The 24,466-nt window shown below is 43.5% G+C and overlaps 2 protein-coding genes across 2 annotated transcripts; both read left to right on the top strand.

Moving 5' to 3' along the window:
* Positions 1 to 736: 736 nt before the first annotated feature.
* Positions 737 to 12,761, top strand: LOC118299088 (prolylcarboxypeptidase (angiotensinase C)). The gene is made up of 9 exons (XM_035622507.2): positions 737 to 1,241; positions 4,969 to 5,109; positions 5,197 to 5,298; positions 5,575 to 5,756; positions 6,316 to 6,473; positions 7,499 to 7,671; positions 10,603 to 10,770; positions 10,895 to 11,082; positions 11,630 to 12,761. Exons 1-9 carry the CDS (start codon positions 1,068 to 1,070, stop codon positions 11,850 to 11,852), a joined length of 1,509 nt encoding a protein of 502 aa, XP_035478400.1. The 5' UTR covers positions 737 to 1,067; the 3' UTR covers positions 11,853 to 12,761.
* Positions 12,762 to 12,902: 141 nt separating this feature from the next.
* LOC118299089 (protein FAM181B) lies at positions 12,903 to 18,279 on the top strand. The gene has a single exon (XM_035622508.2). The coding sequence runs from the start codon at positions 16,402 to 16,404 to the stop codon at positions 17,362 to 17,364; it is 963 nt and encodes a 320-aa protein (XP_035478401.2). The 5' UTR covers positions 12,903 to 16,401; the 3' UTR covers positions 17,365 to 18,279.
* The last annotated feature ends 6,187 nt before the right edge of the window (positions 18,280 to 24,466 follow it).

The following is a 24,466-nucleotide window of genomic DNA, read 5'->3' as shown; positions in this document are numbered from 1 at the left end:
CCCCAGTGGTTCTTGAGGGAGTTTTAGGGGGCCTCCTGTAAAAACAAAAGAATCATTTGAGTGATTCGATCCTAGTAACAATAGCAGAATGTATGGCAATTTTAGTGATTGGTTTTATACATCCTCTGTTATAAAACATCTCAAACACACACACACGCACGCGCGCGCGCAGACACACACTCTGGCTCTATCTCCTAGGCTCAATAACCACTGTAATAATTAACTACACTTTAAAGTGTAATACTAATTTATAAACTCCATTTATGTGCAATTTGAACTGTGCAATAACTCATTCTTGATTGATATCTATCTATAGATAAATATATATATTTAAACCTTGTATTTATCTTCTGTCTTTCTATTTTTAATCTGCAGAACATGAAGACATTCAGGGTAAATGACTTCCGGCTACATTTTACAGATCATGACGACAGACGAGTACATCCGGCAAATACTTTCAAAATAAAACATCCAGCGTGGGGGGGGGGCGAAGTGTTCTCAGGTGCTGTTAACCGATGGTCAACTGTCTCCAGATCAAATCACTGGTTGATTGACAACTTCCTGTGTAGCGACACCTCCTGTACGTACATTCGCCACACAGGTTTGCGCGCGATTTGACGCTCGGGCTCAGCGTAACGTGCACCAACATGCAGCGTGCGCCATTCACGTGCACGTGTAGAACTCAGTCTCCCGTCATCCTTTGCGAGCGTATTTTTTTTTACATTAGGAACTATCTGGTCTCTGTGGCGGCCGCAGTCCGGCTGCGCGTTGACTTTATGAATTACTTGTTGAATTATGTCCAAATTGTCGGCGAGACGTTGGTTGAGCCCGGTGCTCCCCGCACGGCAGCCGCTGCGCTGCGCTGCGGCTGAATGTAGGTCACCACCCCGCGCGCCCCGCGGGCCAGCACCTCTCTGGATCTGCTGACAGGGGGAGTCTCACTTCCTCCCTCCGACAGGACAGGTCTCCTGCTCTTCCCAGTGAAGAAGGCGCCGAGCGAGGGAGAACATGCGCCCTCGTTGTCATGCGCTGAAGTAGATCTCTCAGCTCGACGCGAGACACCGGCGATGCGGGCCGGAGGCAGGACGGAGCTGTGGGACCGGGCCGCCGCCGCCTGCGTCCTGACGCTGAGTCTCGGCTGTTTGCACGTGATCGCCCTCAAATCCCAACTTTTCCCCGGGCTCGTCCCCCGGGCCGCCGGGCCGCCCATCAACTACAAAACTCTTTACTTTGATCAGAAGGTGAGTTTTAAATACGGCTCTTCTTCTTTTATATCTGTCTGTCAAATATTACAGGTTACACCGATTTACTAACTATTGTACTTCTTCCACTTTCACTTCACTTTTTCGTGCTCGATTTGCATAAATAACCCATGTTTGACTTGCATATTCTCCAATTAAAAATAACACATACTTTGTGATAAGACCCGTGTCACAATGACAATGTGATATTTAGAAAAAACAACAAGCCATAAAGCCTTGTTTTTCTATCATAAGATTGATATTATGTGTCTTGCTATAATAAAATTCATATGATATGATGATTACTACTTAACCACTACATATTTTCTCTATATTGTTCTTGCCTATGTGTTCTATGTACTCAATGCTGCAGAAGTTGCTCATGTGTTGTGTCTGCAGACAATAGATGTTTCCCTCCGGCTTCCTGTAGTGAAGGGAGCACCACCACAATCAGCCCTGTTTCTTTTTTTCTTGCCAGCAGAACTGTCACTATATCCCTCCTGGCTCGTTGCCTAAAGAGGTCTCCGGGGCCCGGTGAAGGTGAACCTCTTTACCTCGAGATGGGGTCCAGAGATCTCCTTTCAGCCCTTACATTTTCCATTTACTGTTACTCCACGGAGCAATCAGATTGCATGCTGGGTGAACACGTGGCGGCACGCAACGCTGCATCACACTGGAGTGACTGAGTGACTTGTGAACCTGACTCATGCAGTCACAAGGCCGCGCTTTTTTGTCTTCGCTGCTCTTCTATTTTTGCAGTCTTGCGCGAAAGGTCATTCTTCACACCGTCACCATCGGTTGGCTGTTTTCGGTCCATCAGTGCTCTAAACTCCTACCCGGTCACCCACCATGACAGTAAACAGTGTTTACACTACATAAACTCAACACAGGTGACGATGGTGCATTTAGGTGCTCCACAAAGGAGTACATCGGTTCATTGGTTGATATTGCTCAAGTTGAAAATAAGGAAATCACTCACTCCTTATATACTGAATTTTCTTTTAAAGTTTCATAGTTTTTCCTTCATATTTGCTTCAAATCCTATGATATAAATCAGCGTTTTAGAAGATTTTTAACAGAGACCGAACATGTTAAGTCAAATAAACCCGGACATTGGGTACCTGTCTGTTTAAACTCTGTTGAACAGTTAAATCTGTTTTACTTAGACAACTGACAGTTTGCCAGGCACTGTCCATGTTCCCTGTTTGTAGACACTGGGAAAAGACAATACATAACACAAGAGATTATGTAACAATCCCTGATAGTTACCAGGATTAATGAGCTGATGAATAATTTAAGTCATTTTTTTAAAGCAAAAATGCCAAATAATCAGTTATTTTTATGGTTCAAGATTCTCATATGTGAGGATTTGCTTTTTTTCTCCTTGTCTTACATTTCAGTAAATGTAGTTACATTGTGTTTCGTGGGCTCTAAGAAATTGTGACAAGCATTTTGTGATTTAAAAAAAAAAATAGATCAACCATTTAATTAGTTAATCAAGTTACCAGATAAATCGATAAGGGGAATAACAATTGGTTGCATCCCGAGGGGTTATATTTAGATGGCGTTAACAGTGTTAGCATCTGGGGACAATGCTCCACACCTGGTCCAGCCCACGACATCCTGCCTGATCTGCCGATGCTGACGAGGAGATAAAGACCATTTCCTCCCTTCTGACGCCCATTGTCTTATTTGATGTGGTGTTTGTTTTTTTTCTCAACCAATTAGCAAGGAACTATATGCTTCTTCTTCTTCTTTTCCTGCCCCCTCTGTGGGACAAGCTGCCGTGAAGAGGGCACCAAGTGATCCAGCAGTTGTCCAGAGGAAATCCTCTTGCCTGCAGACAATGAATGGAAGTGTCCTTCAGCATCCTCCAAAATCCACTGCCGTCGTTTACTGGAGCTCGGGCTGTGGTCGTTTCCATTGCTGGACAACCGCTTTCTTTCGCGTGGAACAGTTCCACGCGCTGGTCCAGTACACGCAACAGTGTGTGCAGTGAATTGTAGTTGTAGAATAGTGCCGCCTGCAGCGACCACACGGGGGCGCTACTTATCAGGGTGTGGATTGGTTACAAAAGCGAGCTTTAGGGATTTGTGATGTGCTTACTGAGTAGGGGGCAAGTGATACAGTATTCACCCTGGGTCCTTTTTGATGGAGCACTTGATATATTCAGCCAATTTAATTTTAGCAGCAATAATCATAGCTGTTTTTAAAGAACATTATTCTTTGCATTTCAAGGGAACTCGACTCTCAATGAAAGAAGAGCTTTACTCCCAAAGTCAGACGCGCACCGTTCGAAAACCCCGGCGTAGAATAGAAAGTAACTTGCAAAGTATTAACAATATATGCGATTTTATGAATGACAATTAACAGAAATGATAAGTAAACTGCAAAATTCTTGCAGTTTGCTTTCGGATGGCCGGCACAGCTGAAACGTGTTCTGCTGCAGAACTTTTCCTTTAAACCGTCTCATGGTCCCCTCACACTGAAGAGCGCTGCCAAGCACTAAGGAGTGGAGGCTTGAATGAGCACATTGAGGTCCCAGAATCTTTTTGCTGTCATTGGCTCATAAAATTGTTGCCTCCTTTGTATCCACCGAGGAGAGAGGGGAGCGAGGAGGAGGAGGAGGAGGAGGAGGAGGAAACAAAACAAAAACATTTTGTATTAAGTGTTTGGGGCCGCTTCAAGGGCTGGCCAGCGCAGCAGCATCACAGGGTTGTCTTCTCTCTGGAGCTGTTGGTTCCATTCTGCCTTTGTCGAATGAAGAATACAGGAAATGAAGTTGAAAAGGGGGACGATACCCCAGAATCCCTGAGGTTTGATGAAAGGGATATCTCAGAGCTCATCTAAAGTGGAACTAATTCGCCGTCCCTTTTAACTGGCTCCAACATTTTTTCATACAAATTGGGGCTAATTACCCCAGAATCCAACCTCGGGGCTGTCATCTCAAAACACCACAGTTTGGCCCGGCGCCAGGTGTCCGCCGATCACATCCACCTCGGAGCAGTTTTACGTGGACTGGGCTGCATCCTTTAAAAAAATGCAGTTTGCAGATTTTTCCACGGTAATAAAGGATTGGCGCATTAGATATTCTGTCAACGAGTGTGACCACGAGAGATTCTCTTTTTTCTGATATATTAAGATCGGGAGTTACACTTTCCGCCGGTGGCTCTGATCTTGTGTCAAAGTTTCTCAGCTACGTCATGTGGTAAACTGAGATGGCGTTAAGTCTTGTTCTTGCTCTTCAGCATGAATGTATAATGTACTGTTCACTCAACGTACATCTGACAAAGTTTCACTGAGAGTTAAAGGCTCTGGAGTTTATCACAAAGGTGTTGATTGCAGTTATTTCATAAGCAGGCAAAACGTTGCAACACAATCTTCAACAAAAGATGCAAAGTGCCTTCAGCATTTTCTTTATCACAATATGTCAAAGCTTTTTTTTTCAATGCAGAAATTTTTCCTTTGTATTCATAAAGAAAAAAAAAACATAATTGCAAAATAACTAATTTTATACCGGTGCCTTCAATGTTTCTGAAAATCGATTTCATTTAATGTTTAACAATAACACATTGTTCCCTGTTGAGGGCGTTTCTGGCAGGGTCGCTTGGTCCAGCTGCTCCAAGAGCGACCATGATGTTTGTGATCAGCAGTGGATACAGGAACACATTTAGGATTTTTGTTTTTACAGTTACTTTATTTTACTCCATGTTTTTCTTTGTTTTAGATTGATCACTTTGGATTCCTGGAGGATGGCACGTTCAAACAGAGATACCTCGTGGCTGACAAACACTGGGAGCAGCCTGGAGGACCTGTTTTGTTCTACACTGGCAATGAGGGAGACATCACCTGGTTCTGCAACAATACTGTAAATATCCCGTCGTTGGCATTGTACTTACACGTGCGCACACACCTCGGTCTGATTCAACGCCTGTCTTTGTTGTGTGCTCTTCAGGGCTTCATGTGGGAAGTTGCGGAGGAGTTGGGCGCCATGCTGGTTTTTGCAGAGCATCGTTACTATGGAGAATCTCTGCCTTTTGGACAAGACTCTTATAGCGTAAGTGAAGATGCTGTCTTAAGTCTAATTAAAATCTGATTAAACATGTTTGTTGTTTCTTTTTTTCCCTCCTATCTGGGATTTAAGCCAGTAAATAAGGATTTTAGCATTTTAATCATGCTTTATAAATTATTCAGGAGATGCAGTTAAATTAATGTCCTATCAAAACAAATTTTACTTTCGGTGCCGGAGTAAAACTTTCCAAGCATGCACATTAATCTTTTAGATGAATGCCCAACTGAATTTTTGGAACGATGCTTGTCATTTGGCTTGCAGGACAGCAAACACTTGAACTACCTGACGTCTGAGCAAGCCCTCGCTGATTTTGCAGTGCTGATTCAAAACCTGAAGAGCACTCGACCCGGAGCGGAACACAGCCCTGTCATCGCCGTCGGAGGCTCCTACGGAGGGATGCTCTCTGCCTGGTTCCGGATGAAATACCCCAATATAGTTGTGGGGTAATAATCTTAACCAAGAAAGGGTTGAAACAAGGGCAACTGGGTGTCGTTATAGATCGATAACTCGGATGAATGAACTCTGTCATTGTAATATATTAGTTAAATTGTGAGGACCTGCAGATTAGATTTACCCAAATATGTTCGAGCCATATATTCACATATCATCTAGCCCTCCACGCCAAGAAATCGCAACAGTGCGTGAACACCTAACTGGTCATTTCACGCCAATGAATACTGGAAAGCAAGTTCTGATTTCTCCGGGGCAGAGGGCCTGTGCAGTATTTCTACATGAGTTCTGCCTTCATCATCTCCTAATAATGAAAATGAATGTCTATAATCAACACCAGATGTTCACATGAGCCGGCAGTCTGTTTTTACAAGAGGCACTACAGAAGAATGAGACGCTAGTTATCAGAGTCGGAATCTGCTTTCTATCGACTTTAACACTGCCTTTGTAATGACTGCGGTCCCCTCGCAAACATCTTACACAAATGTTATTCAGAGATTGCAGAGGATAATGGATTGGCAAAAAAAATAAAGAACTGCTTTTGCTCCTCAGAGCGCTGGCATCCTCCGCACCGATATGGCAGTTCCCTGGTATGGTGCCATGTGGAGACTTCTACAAAACAGTAACCCAGGACTTTGCCAGAAGTGGCTCTCACTGCGGTGCCAACATTAGAAAGTCATGGAAGGCTATTAATAATGTCTCTTCCACTGGTAAGTCAAACACTTGTGGCATGATCTATCTTTTCTGTCGAATTATATGAAATATGACGAACTTGAATCATTCAGAATAATGAATCAATCATGTTAAATCGTGTCGTATGAGAAAGGGCTACTGGACTGTGAGAATTTCTGCCCATATGGTCCACGGTGGTTTAGTGGTGCAACCGGCTTCTGAAGCCTGAAACCAGACAGCTGTTACTAAAACCTGTAGAGCTAGTGGGTATAAACTCCACAGAGGACAGCGTGTGTTACAGAATATGTGGATCCATAACATTTCTGTCAGGGTAATGTAGTATTCCACTCAGATCTGAATTAAAAAGTGCACCTTAATGGGGCCCACAGCCTAAAATGTCGGAGGACATTTGAATGATTGAGTGGCACTCATTCTTGTCACACACTGCTAGTAATAAACATACAAATTAAAAAACAGGATTTCTTATAAGGCACTTCATGCTGTAACTGATGGCTGGATTAAATGTGAATCAATCATTTACTCATACTTTATGGAACAGTTATAAGCTACTAATAATCATCTTGCAGGTTGCAAGAAGTCCTCCTCTGGCATTACACCTGTTTTGTCGTTTTAGCCAACTAGGTGCCACCTAAGCTGGCTCACAGTAACTTAAGAAGTTCATGTAAATAAGTAGTTCAGTAGCTAAGTGTTGCAATTGTGAATGTTTCCTTGGTTGCATCTGTACCAACAACTTGAGATTCTGAGGACTGAGAATACAAATAGATATGAGATGAGATGGAAGACGGTTGAAAAAGGGAGTTACAAACATCGACTTATATATTGATATTTATTTTGAATTCAACACAAAGTGTTCTCACAGAAAGATGTCCTGTTACTCTCTCTCTCTGTTCCTCTAGCTTTCGGTTCTTTGATTCTCCACACAGTTCTGCACACAGTGGTGTAGTAGATAAGATGATAAGATGGACAATGCAGTCCATGTTAAAAATTACTATTATAATGCTATCAATCTTTTTTTCTTCTTCTTTTGTTCCCTTTTTAAAAGCATCTGGTCTTCAGTGGCTGTCAGAAGAATTCAGTTTGTGCACCCCTCTCAAAAACAAGATGGATTCCGTCAGCTTCAAGAACTGGCTCCAGGAGACGTGGGTGAATCTGGCGATGGTGGACTACCCCTACGAAGCCGACTTCCTCCAGCCGCTGCCTCGCTGGCCCATCCAGGTACAAAAAGCCACGAGGAAAATTCTGTCTCTAAAATTCAAAGTTGTGTTTTGAAAATTAGGTTTGGAATTGCTTGCTTTCTAAAATGGCTCCCCAAAAAAGTATCAAATAGTACTAATTAAACTTTAAGTAGTTTAGCTTTGGATTTTTCTTTGTCTTTGCTTCAGTGCCCGACTTGAACCTGACAGCCTCTCCGTAATTGAAATGAATGTGTGAGTCAGCCGATTGTGCCGCAAGTGTTTGTTGTGGTCTTCTGAGCTTTTGTTTACGACAGCTCTCAGTTGACGTCATTAATATTCATAAGGACCCCGTTCCCTTTTAGATTTGGAGTATTCTTTAGCTGAGCAGCTACAAGTAAGCCACCATTCTTTTCTTCTCCTCGCACCCATAAGTCTTTTTCGTTCGCACACTCCGTCAGATCTCTGAGGTGTGCCTTTCAGGACGCTCACACGGCGCCACGGAAAGAGGACATTCGCCCCGGTGCAGCTCATCAGGCCGTTAAAAACAAAGGCTCACCGCTCTCATTTGAACGGGACTGTAACAAATACTTCACCGGACACGTTTAATGTGAAAAAGTAATCACAGTAAGACGGCGAAAAACAAAATAGTGCCATCTTTTAATGTGGCATAAAACTGTATTTCCTGTCGTCAGAATAAAAAAATATATCCTTTGTTTTAATGTATAAGAGCTTGTGAGTGAACAGGGGCAGTTTTGCGTTATTCTACCGGTCACCTCGGCGCGTCACGTGCATAAACCAAGCTCTGCTATCGACCCCAGACTCCTCCCAGTGTCCCACACAGCACTCTCAAAAATCAAAACCACACTGATACATTTTTTTGTGTGTTATTTATCTATCACTTAGCCACTGAATAGATCCCAGAGCCTCGTGTTTGACGAAACAAACACTAAACGGCCATTTGGGAGTTTTTTGGGGGCTCTTTGCCTCTAATGTATGCGACCCCTATGGGTGGTTTAAGCAGTTTAGGCAGTGGGTGCAAAGAGGAGCTTTTTTAATGACAAAGCTAATGTGATTATCTGAGTGAGTGTGAGAACGGGGTATTGAGGGCTTAGAGGAGGGAAATCTGTTGGCAGAGATGAATGTATAAGCCTAATCCTATCTGAAAAGTAAGGAGAAGATGCTTTGGAGCAATTGCAGTGGTGTTTTTTTTTGTTTTGTTTTTTCATGGTATAAATCTTTAGTTGGACATGTCTGTAGCCCTCCTCATCCATCGACCACCAACTCCTCCCCAGCCCGCTAACAAAGGCCTTAGTAACAGACTCCACACTAGCGCAGCTCCCCTCCAACGTCCAAACAAGAAAGCCCAGTTTCCCCTGCCCTACAAAGAGTGAAGAACAACAGGCACGGCCAACTCCGCTGCTGCAACCATAACAACATGCGCACACACACACACACACACACAAAAAAAGCTGAAACTCAAATATTTATCATCCTTGCTATTTATTCTGAGAAATCAACCACGGTCAGACAAAATGCATGGAAAAACCTTTGTAAAAATAACACTCATTTAGGTCACTGGCTTTAGGTAAATGGCAGTCTCCCCCCCCCCCCCCCCCTCCCCCCCGTGTGCCAAGATTAGAGCAATAAATTCAAGTTCATTCCGGGGAATTTCATATGCAAATCAGGCGCCACCACTTTTTATGTGGAAAAAGCTCTTTGCAGGCCACAAGAATGCAATCTCCAGTCCTGTAAACAACTTGAATCTACAGTGGCTTCAGAGCGGGTTCAGACGGCCCCTTCACTTTTTGGACACTTTATTTTGTTGTACACTTTTCCATCGTTGCCCATCAATCTGCACCCAATAACCCACGGTGACAACGAGAACAACAAATCAAACTAAGTAAAAACCTGCAAGTGAAATATTTTATGTGCAAAGGCCCCCCGACCCTTTGCTGTAACGAACTGTGGTCGTTTCAATTATCCTTGAGATGTCAACTGACTTGATCAGACATATTTTAGAAAGGCCCGCACCTGCGTATATGAGTTTCCACAGTTCACAGCGTTGTTAGTCCACAAAGTCCGTGAAACTCTGTAGACCTCTGCAGGTCTGGAAGAAGTGTTGGAGTTGATGGTACAGCAAACTAAGAAATGGTTTCGCTTCAGCAGTCCTCTGCAGAAGTGGAATAACCCACCCCATCAACCAGGCCTTAAGAGTGGCCTAGATATAAGCCACTCGGAGTAAAAGGCATATGATGGACCACTTAGACTTTGCCAAACTACATTTAAATGACTCTGTTCACCACCTGGTCATGGGTTCTGCCTCTGAGCAGCAGGGACGGGGAGGCTGGTGAGCATTCAGTGAAGGAGAAGCCCTTGAAGAGAGTATGAGTGTATGGGAGCTGAGACTGGGGGGGCGACAGTTCAGCTTTCAGCGGAACAATAAACTAAAGCATACAGCCAAGGAAACGCTGAAGTGGTGTTGGGACAAGCTCCTCAAGAGGCCCAGTCAGAGTCCAAACCTTCACAGATTGTAGGACCTGAATATGGCAGCACACAGACTAGGGCTTCCTATCCGACCTCAGGAGTTTTGAGGGGATCTGACCAGTAGAATGGAACAAACTGCCCAAATCCAGACGAGCAGAGACGACGACTCAGAGCTGCCAAAGGAGGCCTCAACAAAGACCTGAATGAAGGGTCGAAATGTTTTTTATAAATAAGATCTTTCAGTTTTTTATGTTTAATAAATTTGCAGTTTCAGAAAGCTTTGTTGTTATGAGGTATTGAGTGGATCTATGGGGAAAAAAAACAGTCCAAATACTGTCTGAAGCCAATGGAAGCAAATTAGATATTTGAATTCTTCTCTTAACTGTTATTTAAAATGAAAATGTGTGAGGCTTTTGCCTAAACTGTATTATGATCACAAACTTGTTGTCAATTTTTTCATGTCTTTTGTTTTCAATCCGTGTCTCAGGTGGTGTGCAAGTATCTTGGTTTCTATTCTACTGTCTCCGACTACCAGCTACTGCACGGTGTCTCCAAGGCAGCAAAGGTCTACTATAACTACACCGGCAGCTCCTCCTGTCTGAACACATCGCAGACAGCGACTGGCAGCCTCGGTTCCCTCGGCTGGACGTATCAGGTGTGGCAGCACAGAGCGCGGGGATCGCTCTTGCCGTTTGCTGAACAAAAACCGGCGCACAAACGTGTCATTGGGCAGCTTCACCTGTCCGATTGAATAATGTGTCCAATCCCTCAATCCACAGGCCTGCACAGAGATGGTAATGCCCATGTGCACGGACGGCGTCCAGGACATGTTTGAACCCGAGGAGTGGAACTTCCAGGCCTTCTCTGATGAGTGTAACGCAATGTTTGGCGTCAGGCCACGGGCTGACTGGGCAGGCGTGGTCTACGGGGGGAAGGACCTCGCCGCTCACAGCAACATCATCTTCAGGTAAACATTGCCCGACTCAGGCAGAAGGTTCCCTGGGGGTTTCTGGCCCAACTGCCAATCTGTTTAGCTACAGTAGTTTGGCCGAAGTACGTAAAACCTAAATGGAAAAAAAACCTAACAAAACACTGACTCTGGTGCAGCTCAAACACAAACACTGAGGCGAAGGCGCATTAGCAGCTATTGTCATGAGATGAAAAAGGTCTGCCGATGAACAATATGAGGTGAGTTTTCAGAGCAAGACTACGTGATCAAGAACTGAAATAGTTTTTCTAAACTATAACATGCAGATCATGTAAAACATCACTGACCAAAAATGGAGAGGTGGTGATGTTTTATCATTAGTTGTTCCAATAGATTAAAGAATTAAAGAAAATGATGAATGAATTTGTGCTTTTACAGTCTTTATATGAAAATTGACAATTCACAAAACAGAATGTCCATCTGTTGCTGTGCTGGGAGACCGTGTCCCATAAGAACACCCTGATATGTTGCACACGAGCGTCTTGAGCTCCTGTTCTCAGTGTCTCCGTCCCCCGTTGTGTTTCAGTAACGGAGGACTCGACCCGTGGTCGGCTGGGGGAGTGACCCACAACATCACGGACTCTCTGGTTTCTGTGATGATCCCCGACGGAGCACATCACTTGGACCTCCGCTACAGCAACGACTTTGACCCTCCTTCGGTCCGAGCGGCCCGGGCGTTAGAGGTGGGGTATTTTCGGCAGTGGATCCGTCAGGCTAGAAAGGCACGTCCAAAAAAGTCAACGCCCTAGCGTTACCAGACTGGGATATATCCGTGACATGTAAGATTTAGCTTTAAGTTGGGTGACATGGTATTTCACACGGTGCTCTCTCTCTCTGTCATCAGGCCAAATTGGTCCTTTTTAAATCAGTGATGGCGTTTTTTAATTATTTTTTTTTACATTAAATGAATCCAATGAATGAATAGTATTTAAAGATATCATTACTCTTGATTTTAAAAACGATGCCAATCAAGTGTTTTTCTAATCTCTTAGCCATGTTCGGTGCTGGAGCATCAGACTACAATTTGTCTACCTTCAGCCAAACTATTTCTCAAAAGGGCTTTGAGACAGAAATGTGCTGTAGTCCGAGCCAAAATGAGATCTGTCAGTGAAGTAACAATGATTGATCACAATTTATTGCTGTAAATATCTTAGTTGATTCATGTCATGCTATCATCAAATGATTAGATCATCCTTGTTTTGTTTTTTTCTGAAGTTTGACAAAACCCTTTAAGGCCTCTCTGCCTCCACGCTCCTGTTTTCTTTCTTCCTGTCAGCGCTTCGATCGGCGCTACGTTTCCTGTGAGTCACGCCTTTTATGTCATTCTTGTCGCTTTGCGTCGTCGTCACAAATTGTCACCTCAGTTTTTTTCTTTCTTGTTGATTAGCCATTGTTGTTATTCGGCCGAATTTGTTCTTGTGACTGTAATACGCTTCTTTACACTTCAATACATAAGTCTCAGGAGAAAAGTTGTCACCAAATACTATATAAAGAAAATACTTTTTGCTAAGATTTCCACATTACAGATATTGAGTATGATGTGGTCGTTCACAGAAGAACAGTGCCTTTCCCTTTTTTCAAGTTTTCTATGTATGTCTTAGTTTAAATCAATACACCCACCACTGAAAAGGATTAAAAAGCCAAGATTGATATTGTTATTGATGTTTCTTATTGTCATTTAATCATATATGGATGTGACGATATGCTGTCCAACAGACTCTTTGTCACGTTGCAGAAAGAGCAAGGCTTTTAAGCTGCCTCCACCCGGCAGGAACAATTGAATGTGCTCGAGATTTAATAAAAACCAAATCGGAGGAGGCCAATAAAGTGAGTGGTGGGAGGTTATTGCAGCTACGCCTGCTGACCTCACCCCCGTGGACCAACCTGTGGGATTCCCCCCTGGCACACACATCCATTCACCGGCTGCCATTAAAGCTCTAAATTGCAGCACCAAGGTAGCCCATAGACCCTGGTTTGTCCCCCCCCCCTGCCAGCAATATTATTAATACAACTCCTGGGGTGCCGGAGAGGTTGAGAGGGGTTGATGGAAGGTTAAGAGCGAGGCGGTGAGTGGACCCGGGAATGGGCAGGGACCTAGAAGTCCTTTTGTAGTTCAGCGTGAAGTCACTGTTTTTTTTCTTTTTCTTTCTTCAAATGTCAAGATAAAAGGGCTGAAATCCTCAAAACACTCCGACTAAAACGCATCGACTGGCAATAAAAATGCATCTTCCTGCTTTGCAATTTTCTTTCAATTCTGGCCAATACCTTTTTTTCCACCCGCTTCTTAAAGCAAAAAAGTTCCTGACGTGACATGACTGTGAAGCAGACAGGGAGCGCGTCCTGCACTGGCATGTGGCTTGGTTTTTCTACCAGGAGACTCAAAGCCCCGACTTCTCCACATTTTGTCACAGGCTCGACTGAATTTCAGACACCCCTGTTTAAAGAAACGACTAAACATGGGGGAGGACGGGGTCTCCGCCACTAAATGCCTCCTTAAACTTTTCTCAGGACTTTGAGAGGTCATTAATTTTGTCAGCCTTTTCTTAGTCTCTGACACTGGCCATCAATCAGAGGTGTTATTAGTATTCGCTCGACCCCAACTCCGAGCATGTCCCCGCTCAGACGGGGACCACACACTAGTAGGAAGAGATTAAGGCTGTGTGTGTCACATCACGTTGCACCGAGCCCCCCCCCCAACCCTCGGGGATGGCCGCTGCTGAATAAGTAAGTTCTCTGGGACAGAGGGCAATGGTGGTAATGTTTAACGATACCTCAACAATATGGATCTGTGTACTTAACAACTTGTGGTTATGGTTGTGGGGGGAAAAGCGAAGCAGATTTCTAATGATTTTCTCCAAATTAAACTCCCCCCCCCGAGGTCCAAACATAATGAGGTTTTGAAAATGCAATCCATGGTGTGACCTTTGTGATCGATGCTAAAATAAACACCGCTCTATTACAGGAATTGGACGAATCAATCAACAAACCACCCCTAGTTTGAGAGAAGAACGGTTTAACCTCGTCAGTTGTGCTTCTCAGTACATTTTTTCCTCTTCCAAGTGACCCCGCCGCAGCCCATCCCCTCTCGCCCTCTCAGTCTTTATGCAACAATAGAAATTTGTTTCCGGGATCCGTGCGTCAGGCTCTGTGATGTGAATGACCCACCAGCACAAAAGCTCAAGCCCTTTGACTAAAACGGGGGGGGGGAGAAAGGTGGATATGGCTGCCACGACTGTGATGACGTCACTTTGCTAAAATTGTGCCGCTCACAAAGAGAGAGAAGCAGAATCAGTTTGGAAACGAGCTCCGTGCTCCGCCACCTAATCCATCAGTTGTTGTGATGTTGCTGCCGCTGACCCCCATTTCCTCCTACACTTTATTTTAATGAACTAAAAGTTTTGAACTGACAAATATATTTATATATTTATGTGTGCTGTGCCTGTTAAAATTCGTACAACTGAATATTCAATGTCTCTCCACTTACCCCGCATAACTTCTTGTTTTTTTTATTCCTAGGAAATGTCAGAAAGTTTTTAATTGCCAGCCGTACAAAAAGCAAGCTATACATGTTATTTTTTTGCAACCATCTGTTGTCGTATGACCGGATTTCTTTTCACTCACAGACTTGTGTTGGGGCCACGGCTAATTAGATCAGTGCTATCAGTTTCACTGTTCCCTTTTCTCCCCAGGAATTAACATGAGAAATGTTTGTTTTGCTTTTTTTGGCCTCGCTCCCTTTGCTGCTTTTTTTCTTTCTTCGTCTCTTAAATGAGTCACTGCCGCACCTCAACGTGCACGTTCGTAAGAGGAGCGATCTTTGTTCAATTGCTCATCTGCAGCATCTTTTAAGAGATCTTCACGTGAGCATAGCAAACGGAAGTTCCGTGTGATCAGTGGGTGGGACAGACAGAAAACAGCTGCAGTCCTCGGAAAACAAATATAACATATGTGCAGAGTGCAAGAATAAGTTACAGATTTTTGTTGTTTAGTCAACCTATGTGCATTCACTCAAACATCACTTGAAATGCAATTGAAATTCCTCCTAATCTGGGCCAAGTGTTGGCAACATAACAATCTGGCTCTATAGGACACAACCTTTATTGTATTCAGTGCCGGCCAAGAAACTTCCTGTAAATACATTATTGTTTACCACAGAAGTTTCATACCCAGGATTTCGTAAGGTCAACATTTCTTCTGGCACACTGAGCCTGAACTGCACTTTATTCCCCTTTAATTTAACAGCTCCGGCAGCTTTTCTAGTTAAATCGACTGTTCATTATTGAGACCCATTTTACGAAGGGGCTGTGAGGTGCAATTTAATGAATCTCTGGCACAAAGCTCCCTTTCACTGCCGGGCAAAGAATAGAGGCTATTTAGACCCTGTAGGGCTTTATGTCAAAGGCAGCCCATAATAGTTGTCAGGCCAGGGCAGAAATTCCCACTGGCCTGGGAATGCACTAGAAATCAACTTTTGCCATGAGCAGATTAAGACACAAGCGAGCAGTTGGGAAGATTCTTCCAGATAGTGGCATCTGTTTGGGCATGAGGATTTTCCCACAGACAAGAAGAAGCCTTTTCCCTTTACTGTATAGCCTCGGATTTCTTTTTTATGGCTGCGTTTGTTTCAGTGCCTCAATGAAAAGTAATTAGATTACAAGTTAACTTCTATTTGGTAATCCAGGCAGGAAGCACATGGTGATTGAATAGCAGGTTAAACGAGTTAGAAAAGCAGGGAGAACCACTCGAATAATGCTGATTGGTCGAGGATTTTAGGGATTATAACAAGTTTTTTTTACTTCTCCTGATAATCAGATGTATTTTTTTTTTGGAACAGTTCTGCCCAGCAAAAATGCCCAGTCCAAGACTTTTAAGAGCTTTCCTGCGCACAGCTACAGTAATATCCTCCGGTTTCATGTGAGCGTTTTGGGTTCAGAGCACACACAAACAGTTAAACTAGAGGGGGAGAGTTGTGACAGAGGTTATTGTCTTCAACTCAGCAGGGAATTTCAGACAAATCCCTCTTAGATGCAGGTGGTCGGGCACAAGCAAAGAGTTAAGTCCCGCGGTCCCTTTGCCCCTCCTCTTTGATGTTCTGACATCATTAGCCCGGCCCCCTGTAAGATCTCCTCACTTTCCTCAGTGGCCGTCACTTCTACTCTGGGATGTTTACAGGAACTCCATGAGCAGCATCAGGACCAAGTGTTTGTCCGGGGGAAAAATAGACATGCTTTGAAGCAACTTTTGGATCGGGGATCACAGCGGATGCCACAGGTGTAGCCGCTGGCGCTCAACAGAGTAATGGCTGTTCAGACTGCAATCATGAACCCTCAGTTCATGAATTTCTGCTTCCCTGGCTCTGTGATGGAGTACGATGTGGAGAAAAGTCTGGACGGGAGTCTCCTGGGGGAGGCAGAAAATGACGAAGACTACAAAGAGACCACCAGGGACCTGCTGAGCTTCATAGACACGGCCTCCAGCAATATCAAGCTGGCCCTGGACAAGCCGGTGAAATCCAAACGGAAAGTCAACCACCGGAAGTATCTGCAGAAGCAGATCAAGAGGTGCACCGGCATCATAACACCAGGAAACGGCGCCGAGGCCCCAGTCAAAAGACAGGGGTCCCCCATGGCCCAGCCCAGCCCTTTGCAGAACAAGACTCTTCCTAAGCGCGATGGGCTCCAGGCCAACTTGCAGAGCAAGAGCTTGGCAGCCCTCTTCAGCCCCGTGAAGGAAGTCAGGGGTGAAAAAGCCAAGAAGCCACCGCTGAGGCACCGCAACCTGCCCCCCTCTTTCTTTACCGAGCCGGCCAACTGCTCCAAAGTCAGCTCCACCTCTGGGATGTCGCTGAAGGACTTGGAACGGGGAAATCCCGAGGCCGCGGAGTTCTTCGAGCTCCTGGGGCCTGACTACAGCAACATGGTCAGTGACCAGGACCTTTATCAGAGCGTGCCCCTCCGTGTGCAGCCGGAGCTGGGCGGCCTGGATCCCGCTTCCTACGACACTCACCATTTAGTCGGTGGCCTCCTCTACTCCGAGCCCTGGACTAGCTGCTCTGGACCCTCTAAGAAACCGGGGGACAGCCTGCGGACGGGCCCGGCCCAGCCTCCCGTCTACTGTCAGTCCGAGGCTGCTGCCGGGCCCGTGGAGGACAACGCACTGTGCACTTTGGCTTTCCCGAACTTCTTCACGGACTGCTCCCTACCTCAGGTCACTTATGATTTAGGCGGTGGTTATAACAGAGCTAATTATTCATCTCTATGAGAAACAAATTTGTAAATTAGAAGAGCTGCTGAAAAGCAAATCAAAAGTCTGTGACAAGTTTAACAGTAGTCTAAGAGAGTATGATATCACCGTATCCTATTTGTTTGTCTGTTGTGGAAATAATATTGCGACTATTTTTTAGTCATCCTTGTTCTACAGAGGCTTTGTGTCATGGGACTTTCCCTGAGAAAACACGATCTTTCTTTCATTAAAAAAAATGTCAAAGCCTCCTCAAAATGACTTGATACCCTGTACTTTCAGAACATGCCAGGTTCATTTTCTACACGGTTCTGTGTAATGTCTCACATGTGGATGTGGTTTTTTGTGTAACTCAATTTCAAAATGACATTCTGAATGAAAACACATCTGATGCTGGGTATGTTTCACTTTTGTCCCCTGTGTGTGTGTGTGTGTGTGTGTGTGTGTGTGTGTGTGTGTGTGTGTGTGTGTGTGTGTGTGTGTGTGTGTGTGTGTGTGTGTGTGTGTGTGTGTGTGTGTGTGTGTGTGTGTGTGTGTGTGTGTGTGTGTGTGTGTGTGTGTGTGTGTGTGTGTGTGTGTGTGTGTGTGTGTGTATCACAGTTTTGTATTTAACAAAAAAGAAATCATTCAAGAACTGCAGAAGTAGTTGTTGGTTTATTGTTAGGAAATGATATGATAGAACTGTTTTGAAAAAACAAACATGCTACAACAATCTCTCAGCGAGGCACTTTCTCAGTCCTATTAGTAACAATTCTGTGCAGAGACATGGGGGGATGACAGTGTTTGATGCTATATTTGTGTTACAGTATTTACAGCCCAGAAAGGATTTTCAGCCGGCAGATTTACTGCTTGTATCCGTTTTTTTTGGGTGGGGAAGCATTTAATCTATCTCGTTATTGAAAGAAGAAAAAATAAAGCTGGTCTTTATTACCGTGACCGCAGAGTCTGTTCTGTGTGTGAGATGTGATTGTCAGAATAATAACACTGCATGGAATAAAATATAGGTCTCGAAAAGAAATTCATTTTTCAGTATTATACAAGAGATTAGCATGACATAACACGAACATCTGGCAGCATGTACACAAACAATTGAGGAATAGAGACTCCTGTATGTCATGATGCAATTCAATCCAACTGTGACACAATAGAGTCACTACAGGGACAACAGAACTATTAAAGAGGTGTTTACTGCAGGATATTACACAATTTTACTAATTCTAATTGTTGCTTTTACACACAGACGGTGTTTACATTTAGTACAGCAATATTTAAAATTCTAATTCTAACACTCTAATATGTGTATACTAATATAAGTTGTTTGAAAAGACTGTGAAACATAGATAGATTGCTGATTGCATGCAATACCAAGATATTACTGATTTCATTCCACACGAAAACTTTGAATTCCAGTCTCGTTTGTCGCGATGTTACACAATTCTGGAATAAGTGAATAATGACTGACCGCACACGACAAAATGACATGTGCTATGTCCAGCAGCAGACCAGAGTAACATTTCGTCCCTTAAGCACCTTGGAGAAAAACGTCGGTGATAGATGATTGATTATTGATGATTCATTTTGCATTTCTTCAGGGGGCCAAGTGCAGGTTGATAAACACTTGGTGCCATAAAAACCTCAAAGCGTTATGCGGATTCAAAAAAACAAATATAAAGATCCTTTAACTGTTAAACCCGTTCAATTGAACTAACTTAGTTTTCAACAAACACCTTCTAATTTCTACTTTTGTGCAAACTGTTTCCAATAAATTTGCTCTTTTTGGGCACCACTGTGATTAATGCACTGGTCCATTTGGTTTTTAAATGTATTATTATTGTTAACATTATATTAATAACTGTTGAGGATTCCTGCAGTGTTTCAGTTGAGCTGACTGGGCATTTAAACCCTTAAACCTGCCACAGTACAACCCTCTCACGGGGAGGTCACTCCCCTGGAGCTCTCAACACTGCTGATGACACACATGATCATCTCCCTCTGCTGGTTGATAGGTTTACTCATCTACCTTCTAACGTGGAGGCACACGTCATAGTCCTCCTACCTCGAGTACCAATCTGAAGTCTGCGTGGTGAAGTGATCTGTATGAGACTGTGGAGACGAGTCAGACTAAATCTGCATTTTAGGGCCTTCATACCAGACTATGACGAATATGAACATACTGCTTTTTTAGTTTTTTTTACATAAGAGGTATTTTAACAAGACCAATATTATTATTCAAGTCTTTTTTGTGTGTGTGTGTGTGTGTGTGTGTGTGTGTGTGTGTGTGTGTCTGTGTGTGTGTGAAAGAGACTGTACTGTGATTTCCAGCGGTGTCAGCGTTGGGCAGAAAAATGTTGTTAAATCAAATCCTCCAACTGTCGATTTTTTTTTTCTTTTAATCTTTAAGTCATTTAACTAACTCTACCTTTCAGTTGATTGAACGTGCACAATCTATCTCAGCGCCATATTCTGTTAGATTATGTACACACAATCATATTGAGATCTGCGCAGCAGTATGTAGTTATTCACGTGTACGGTTGTACTTGGCAGCTCGGATGCAGTGAAGGTTCTCAGATTGCAGTTTGTTTGCACAATTTATTTACCTATAGGTTGTTCAATTTTCAATTAAAGAAAAAAATATTATCTAAAATGGACCACAAATACAGTATGGCCGTCAGTGCTGCACCCACAGGCCCACGGGGAGTTGCTTAACAAACGCACTAGATGGCACTAAGGGTCCACCAAACACCTCGGGTGCACCACTCCCATCCAGAGAGAAAGGCACTCGTATCAGATGTACAGTATGTAGGAGATTCTGTATGACATTGTACGGTGTGCGGTGAGAAGTGCGTGGCTCTGAAGTTGTTGTTCCATAAAATGAATCTATCCTGTAGTAATTAGGTTGGAAGGGAATGAATGGTTGTAAATGATGATTTGTTTTTTTAACAGCCTTCTTTCAGCATTGATTTAAACGGTTTCCTACTCACAGCTGTTAAGATGCCTACTCCTGTAAGCGTATTATATGACTTTGTGTATATCCATCGCAATATATGCTCTACTTTGAAGCTAATATCGCCTGCCAGGATTTTTATTTTTCTTGCCTCCTACAGCCTGCCAGGTTGGTCAACACTATCCTATGTCATTAGCGGGAGAAAACAATATCTGGCAACCTGCAGTACAGCTAACTATAGACATAGCAAGCGTATGGATTTTCTGTCCCCGAGTTGACACCAGCTGATACATTCAGATTAGGCCCCGACTGATGGAGGCACAACTGCATCCTGCTCTGATTTGTGGCACAATGGAGATGCGATGTTTGTCGAAGCGATTAACAGGATCTGTGTTTGCGCAGACCTGAATATCAAGAGCCAGATTTTGAGGTAAACTCAAAATATATACTGCAGATTTTTTTCTCTCCCTGGTTATGGAATGCAAAAAAACTCCCCCCTAATGCAAAAAAATAAAAATGTATGTGGATGATATAAGAATTTATATGCACACACCTAACACTGAATACAAATACAGGACCATGGAAAAAAACTGAAATACAAACAGAGCTGAAATGTTCTCCACTGCTGAAAAGTTATCTACATTTTAGAGTTTGTTCCTTTCATTGCTCTACGCTAGAAATTGAGTATCCATCCACACCTGCCCTCTCACTGACCTTTCACAGCTAGTCCCCACATCTTGTTAACACCATCAGGACGGAGGCACTGTGCCAGGGGGTATTCACAAGCCTTTACAGCCTCGCTCGGTGACATGCAACTCCCCCCCCACCCCCTCTGTGCACAAGTAGAAGAGTCATTTTTTAAATGTTTGTTTCGTGGAGGGGAAATAACTATGTTGACAGAAAGGATTTATATGAAAGCTACAGCCTGAGTGCGTCTCTTCGACTGGCTCTGACTGGCTCCCGACAAAAAAGATTTAAAAAAAGATTTTCATCCGGCGAAGCCCGTCTGGACAATGAGGAATGTCACTGACATTGGGCCACAACTAGGGTCAACATCAGCTGATAACGATATCACACTTCATTGGCAAAAAAGGAACATTTAATATTGCATAGCCAGCCCCATCTACGCCCTTCACTTTGTGTCAGATATCAAATATTGTCTAGAATATAATAGTGCAATCAAACTCCACAGTGTCTGGTAACGACGGAAGGGTAGACTGCTCCTTCCTCTGGTAGTCCTTAAATCCAAGCATCATGCAGAGCTGAATTTCCTTCCCAAGCCCAGAAGTCATGTCACTGTTTTGGCCCGACGCCTAGGATGCTTGCATAAGAGTGTGAGCAACATGGCTGCAGTTCACTGAATGGCCACCGGTGTCGTTAATGACTACAGTTTTTTCCCCGAATGTTACACACAGAAGCTTTGAGCTTGGTCCTTTGTCAACACCAAGCGAAACTTTTCATACTTGACTTCAGAAATGTTAATTTTCTCCTGAAAGGGTGTGCTGTAGACTGCTTCTCATTTTTCAAGGTCCTCGTACTTCTTCGAGTTCTTTAAGGACCGTAACCAAGGTCAGTGCAGATGGATGTGACTTCACAATACCCGGCTTTTTCCCACATCTTGCATCGCAAGGCCTCATCTGGTGACGCCAGTCGGCATCTTAGTAAATATCGGTTTTAAATGAACAATGTGTCCGTGCCTGATCCTTTTCTTGTCTATGGAAGTGAGATTATAGAAAGAGACACACTTCTTATAGCACAGCATGTTTCTTTCCGTATGCATTTCATGTCTCGCCTAGGTTCCATTCAAGTGTGCATTGGTTTTCAGCAGCTCAGATGCCCTGTTTTCTTCCCCAGGGTGTTTTGTGAGTACGCTTGCTAACATCTATGTGCTTTAGTCGGTGTGTTAACAATTACAATCTGTGCAGCTGACAGGTTTTGGCTAGATTGAAGACAATTATGCCTCAATTTTTTTAATCTCCGGCAGATGCAGCCCTTATTGACGGATGCAACTCTCTCATGCAAAGAGCATTAATAGATCTCAGTCTGAAAGCCACTCCTTACTCAGACAAAGGGTTTTAATGTTCCTATTATGACCTGAAGAAAGGTTGAATAGACTAACTTGGGCTACCACAAGTGTGCAGGAAAATCCTAATGAAAATGTCAAAATAGTAAAAATTAATGATGTATTAAATCTATAGGATGGGCCTGATGATGGACTTCGACACATAGGAAGAGTTGGGTGAGTATTTTTTTTCTCACCTTAGTACTTGACAAATGCTATTGTACTATTAACTGACTATAGTGAGTTATTCATTTCAATTCTTTCTGACCAGTTTATGGAGGTTGGAGTGCTGAGAAAAGGGACATTTGAAAAAGAAAAAAACATTGATTTCCACCCATCTTTTGCTGCGCCTCCAAGTCAGAGACATGCTTGGGGGAGTTGGCATGTACGCATCCGAGGCATGTTTTATCCGAGGAGCTTCCTCTGGTTCCTCTCCTCATAGTTGGTCATGCTCCGTCGGAGCCAGTGCTGGAAATTTTATGCCTCCTGACAACAGCAAAAGAGAAGCTTTAACACACTGAATATCTATTAACCCTGAAATGTTCCAGGGCTCCAGTCCAGCTCGGGGGCCCCCCGGAATTATGCAGGGTTCCTTCTCACCAAATAGTGTCTCTTATGCTCTGTGAACCTCAAAAGAGAAGTGACTTTCGCCCCGGTCAACTCTTATTGATGAGCCCTCCATCCTGTCGATTTCTGCCATTTGTCACTGTTGTTCGGTCACTATCCGAGGCATGTTACCACGAGTGAAGGTCAGAAAGAAGATCAGCTGCTAAATCAAGAGCTTTGCATTGTGCCGCTTTGTTATTCTTCCTATACATGGTTCATGTCAGTGTTGCTGATCTTCCCTAAGCGGAAGTAATATTCCACAACCCCGTGATGTACCATGAGCAAGGTAGAAATATGAAGTATGATAACTGCTGTAACTTGTTTTTCCACCTGTTTAGCATAGGCCCTGTGGATACACTTTGCATGAGAAATGTTCATTTTTCCCCCCTCACCTTTATAAATTGAGCAGCAGCCTGCAGGTATCAGCACAAAAATAGTTTAAAGCATTTTGAGAATTAGTGACGTCTCTTTAAATACGATGCAGTCCAAAAGCAACTGGGCCCCTACCTGATGCCTCGCACGACTGCTCCCAGATAAAACAAAAATCATGGCCGGTTATTTATTTACTTGTCTGCTCGTTTCGTTCCCTCTGCTGTACTCCGGCACCGTGGAGCAGTGGTTGGCGTTAACTGCATAAAAATGCATTTGGGTTTTGTATGATGTCTAGTGGCCTCAGAGAGCCAAGTTCCCTGCAGATGCTTCCTACGACGGCATGGATTATGCGATGGGCTATAGCATCATTGTCTACATTACATCCTCTGCATGTCCTGTTACACAGGATTTTTTAATCTGGACGAACAAATAATAATAAATAATGAAAGAAAACAATAATAATAATAGACAATGCATATGGCTGCATTTTTGAAATGCAGGAACACATTTTGATACGATACTAACAAAACAATATGTACAAAGCAGGTTAGATGAATCTGGTGATCATATCATGGTTGGGACTTTAAAGTTCTTTAATATTGTTTTCCCTTAGGCAGTACCGTTGTTATTAATCTTCTTCAAGCCTCTGAATGAAGGAAAAAAAGCAAGTCATCATAATTGGTAGTTGCAAAATTAACAAAATTAGCAATGCCACTTACTCAGCAAAGCTCTGACAAACACCCAGGAGCCACCTTCATTTTTAGAATGAAATGAAGTTCATTTGTGGTTTGTGTCCAATACCTTAGAGCAAACAACTAAACAAAAAGCAGCATCATATTTCCAGCACTATCACTTGCTGGATTTGAGCTGTATGATAGATTTGAGAAACAAGATTGTTGAATTACACCACTGCTGAGGACTGAAAATGTATCGCCTGCCTGCGATAATTTAATGCAGCCAAGTCTGCCACTGCTCATGGCACGATAACAGGTTTTTTCTTTGAAATTCTTCTTGTTTTCATGCAAAGTGGGAAACGAGAGTAACATTCTCACCTTGAAATAGATTGTGAGAATCATCAAGATTGGCTGCCAACCCACAGAGCTGTTCAGTTATGAAGTTATGTCTTACTGGCGGTGCTG

This window comes from Scophthalmus maximus, chromosome 11 (assembly GCF_022379125.1).
Source record: "Scophthalmus maximus strain ysfricsl-2021 chromosome 11, ASM2237912v1, whole genome shotgun sequence".
NCBI classification, from domain to species: Eukaryota; Metazoa; Chordata; class Actinopteri; order Pleuronectiformes; family Scophthalmidae; genus Scophthalmus; species Scophthalmus maximus.
This window is presented reverse-complemented; position numbering and strand designations above follow the sequence as displayed.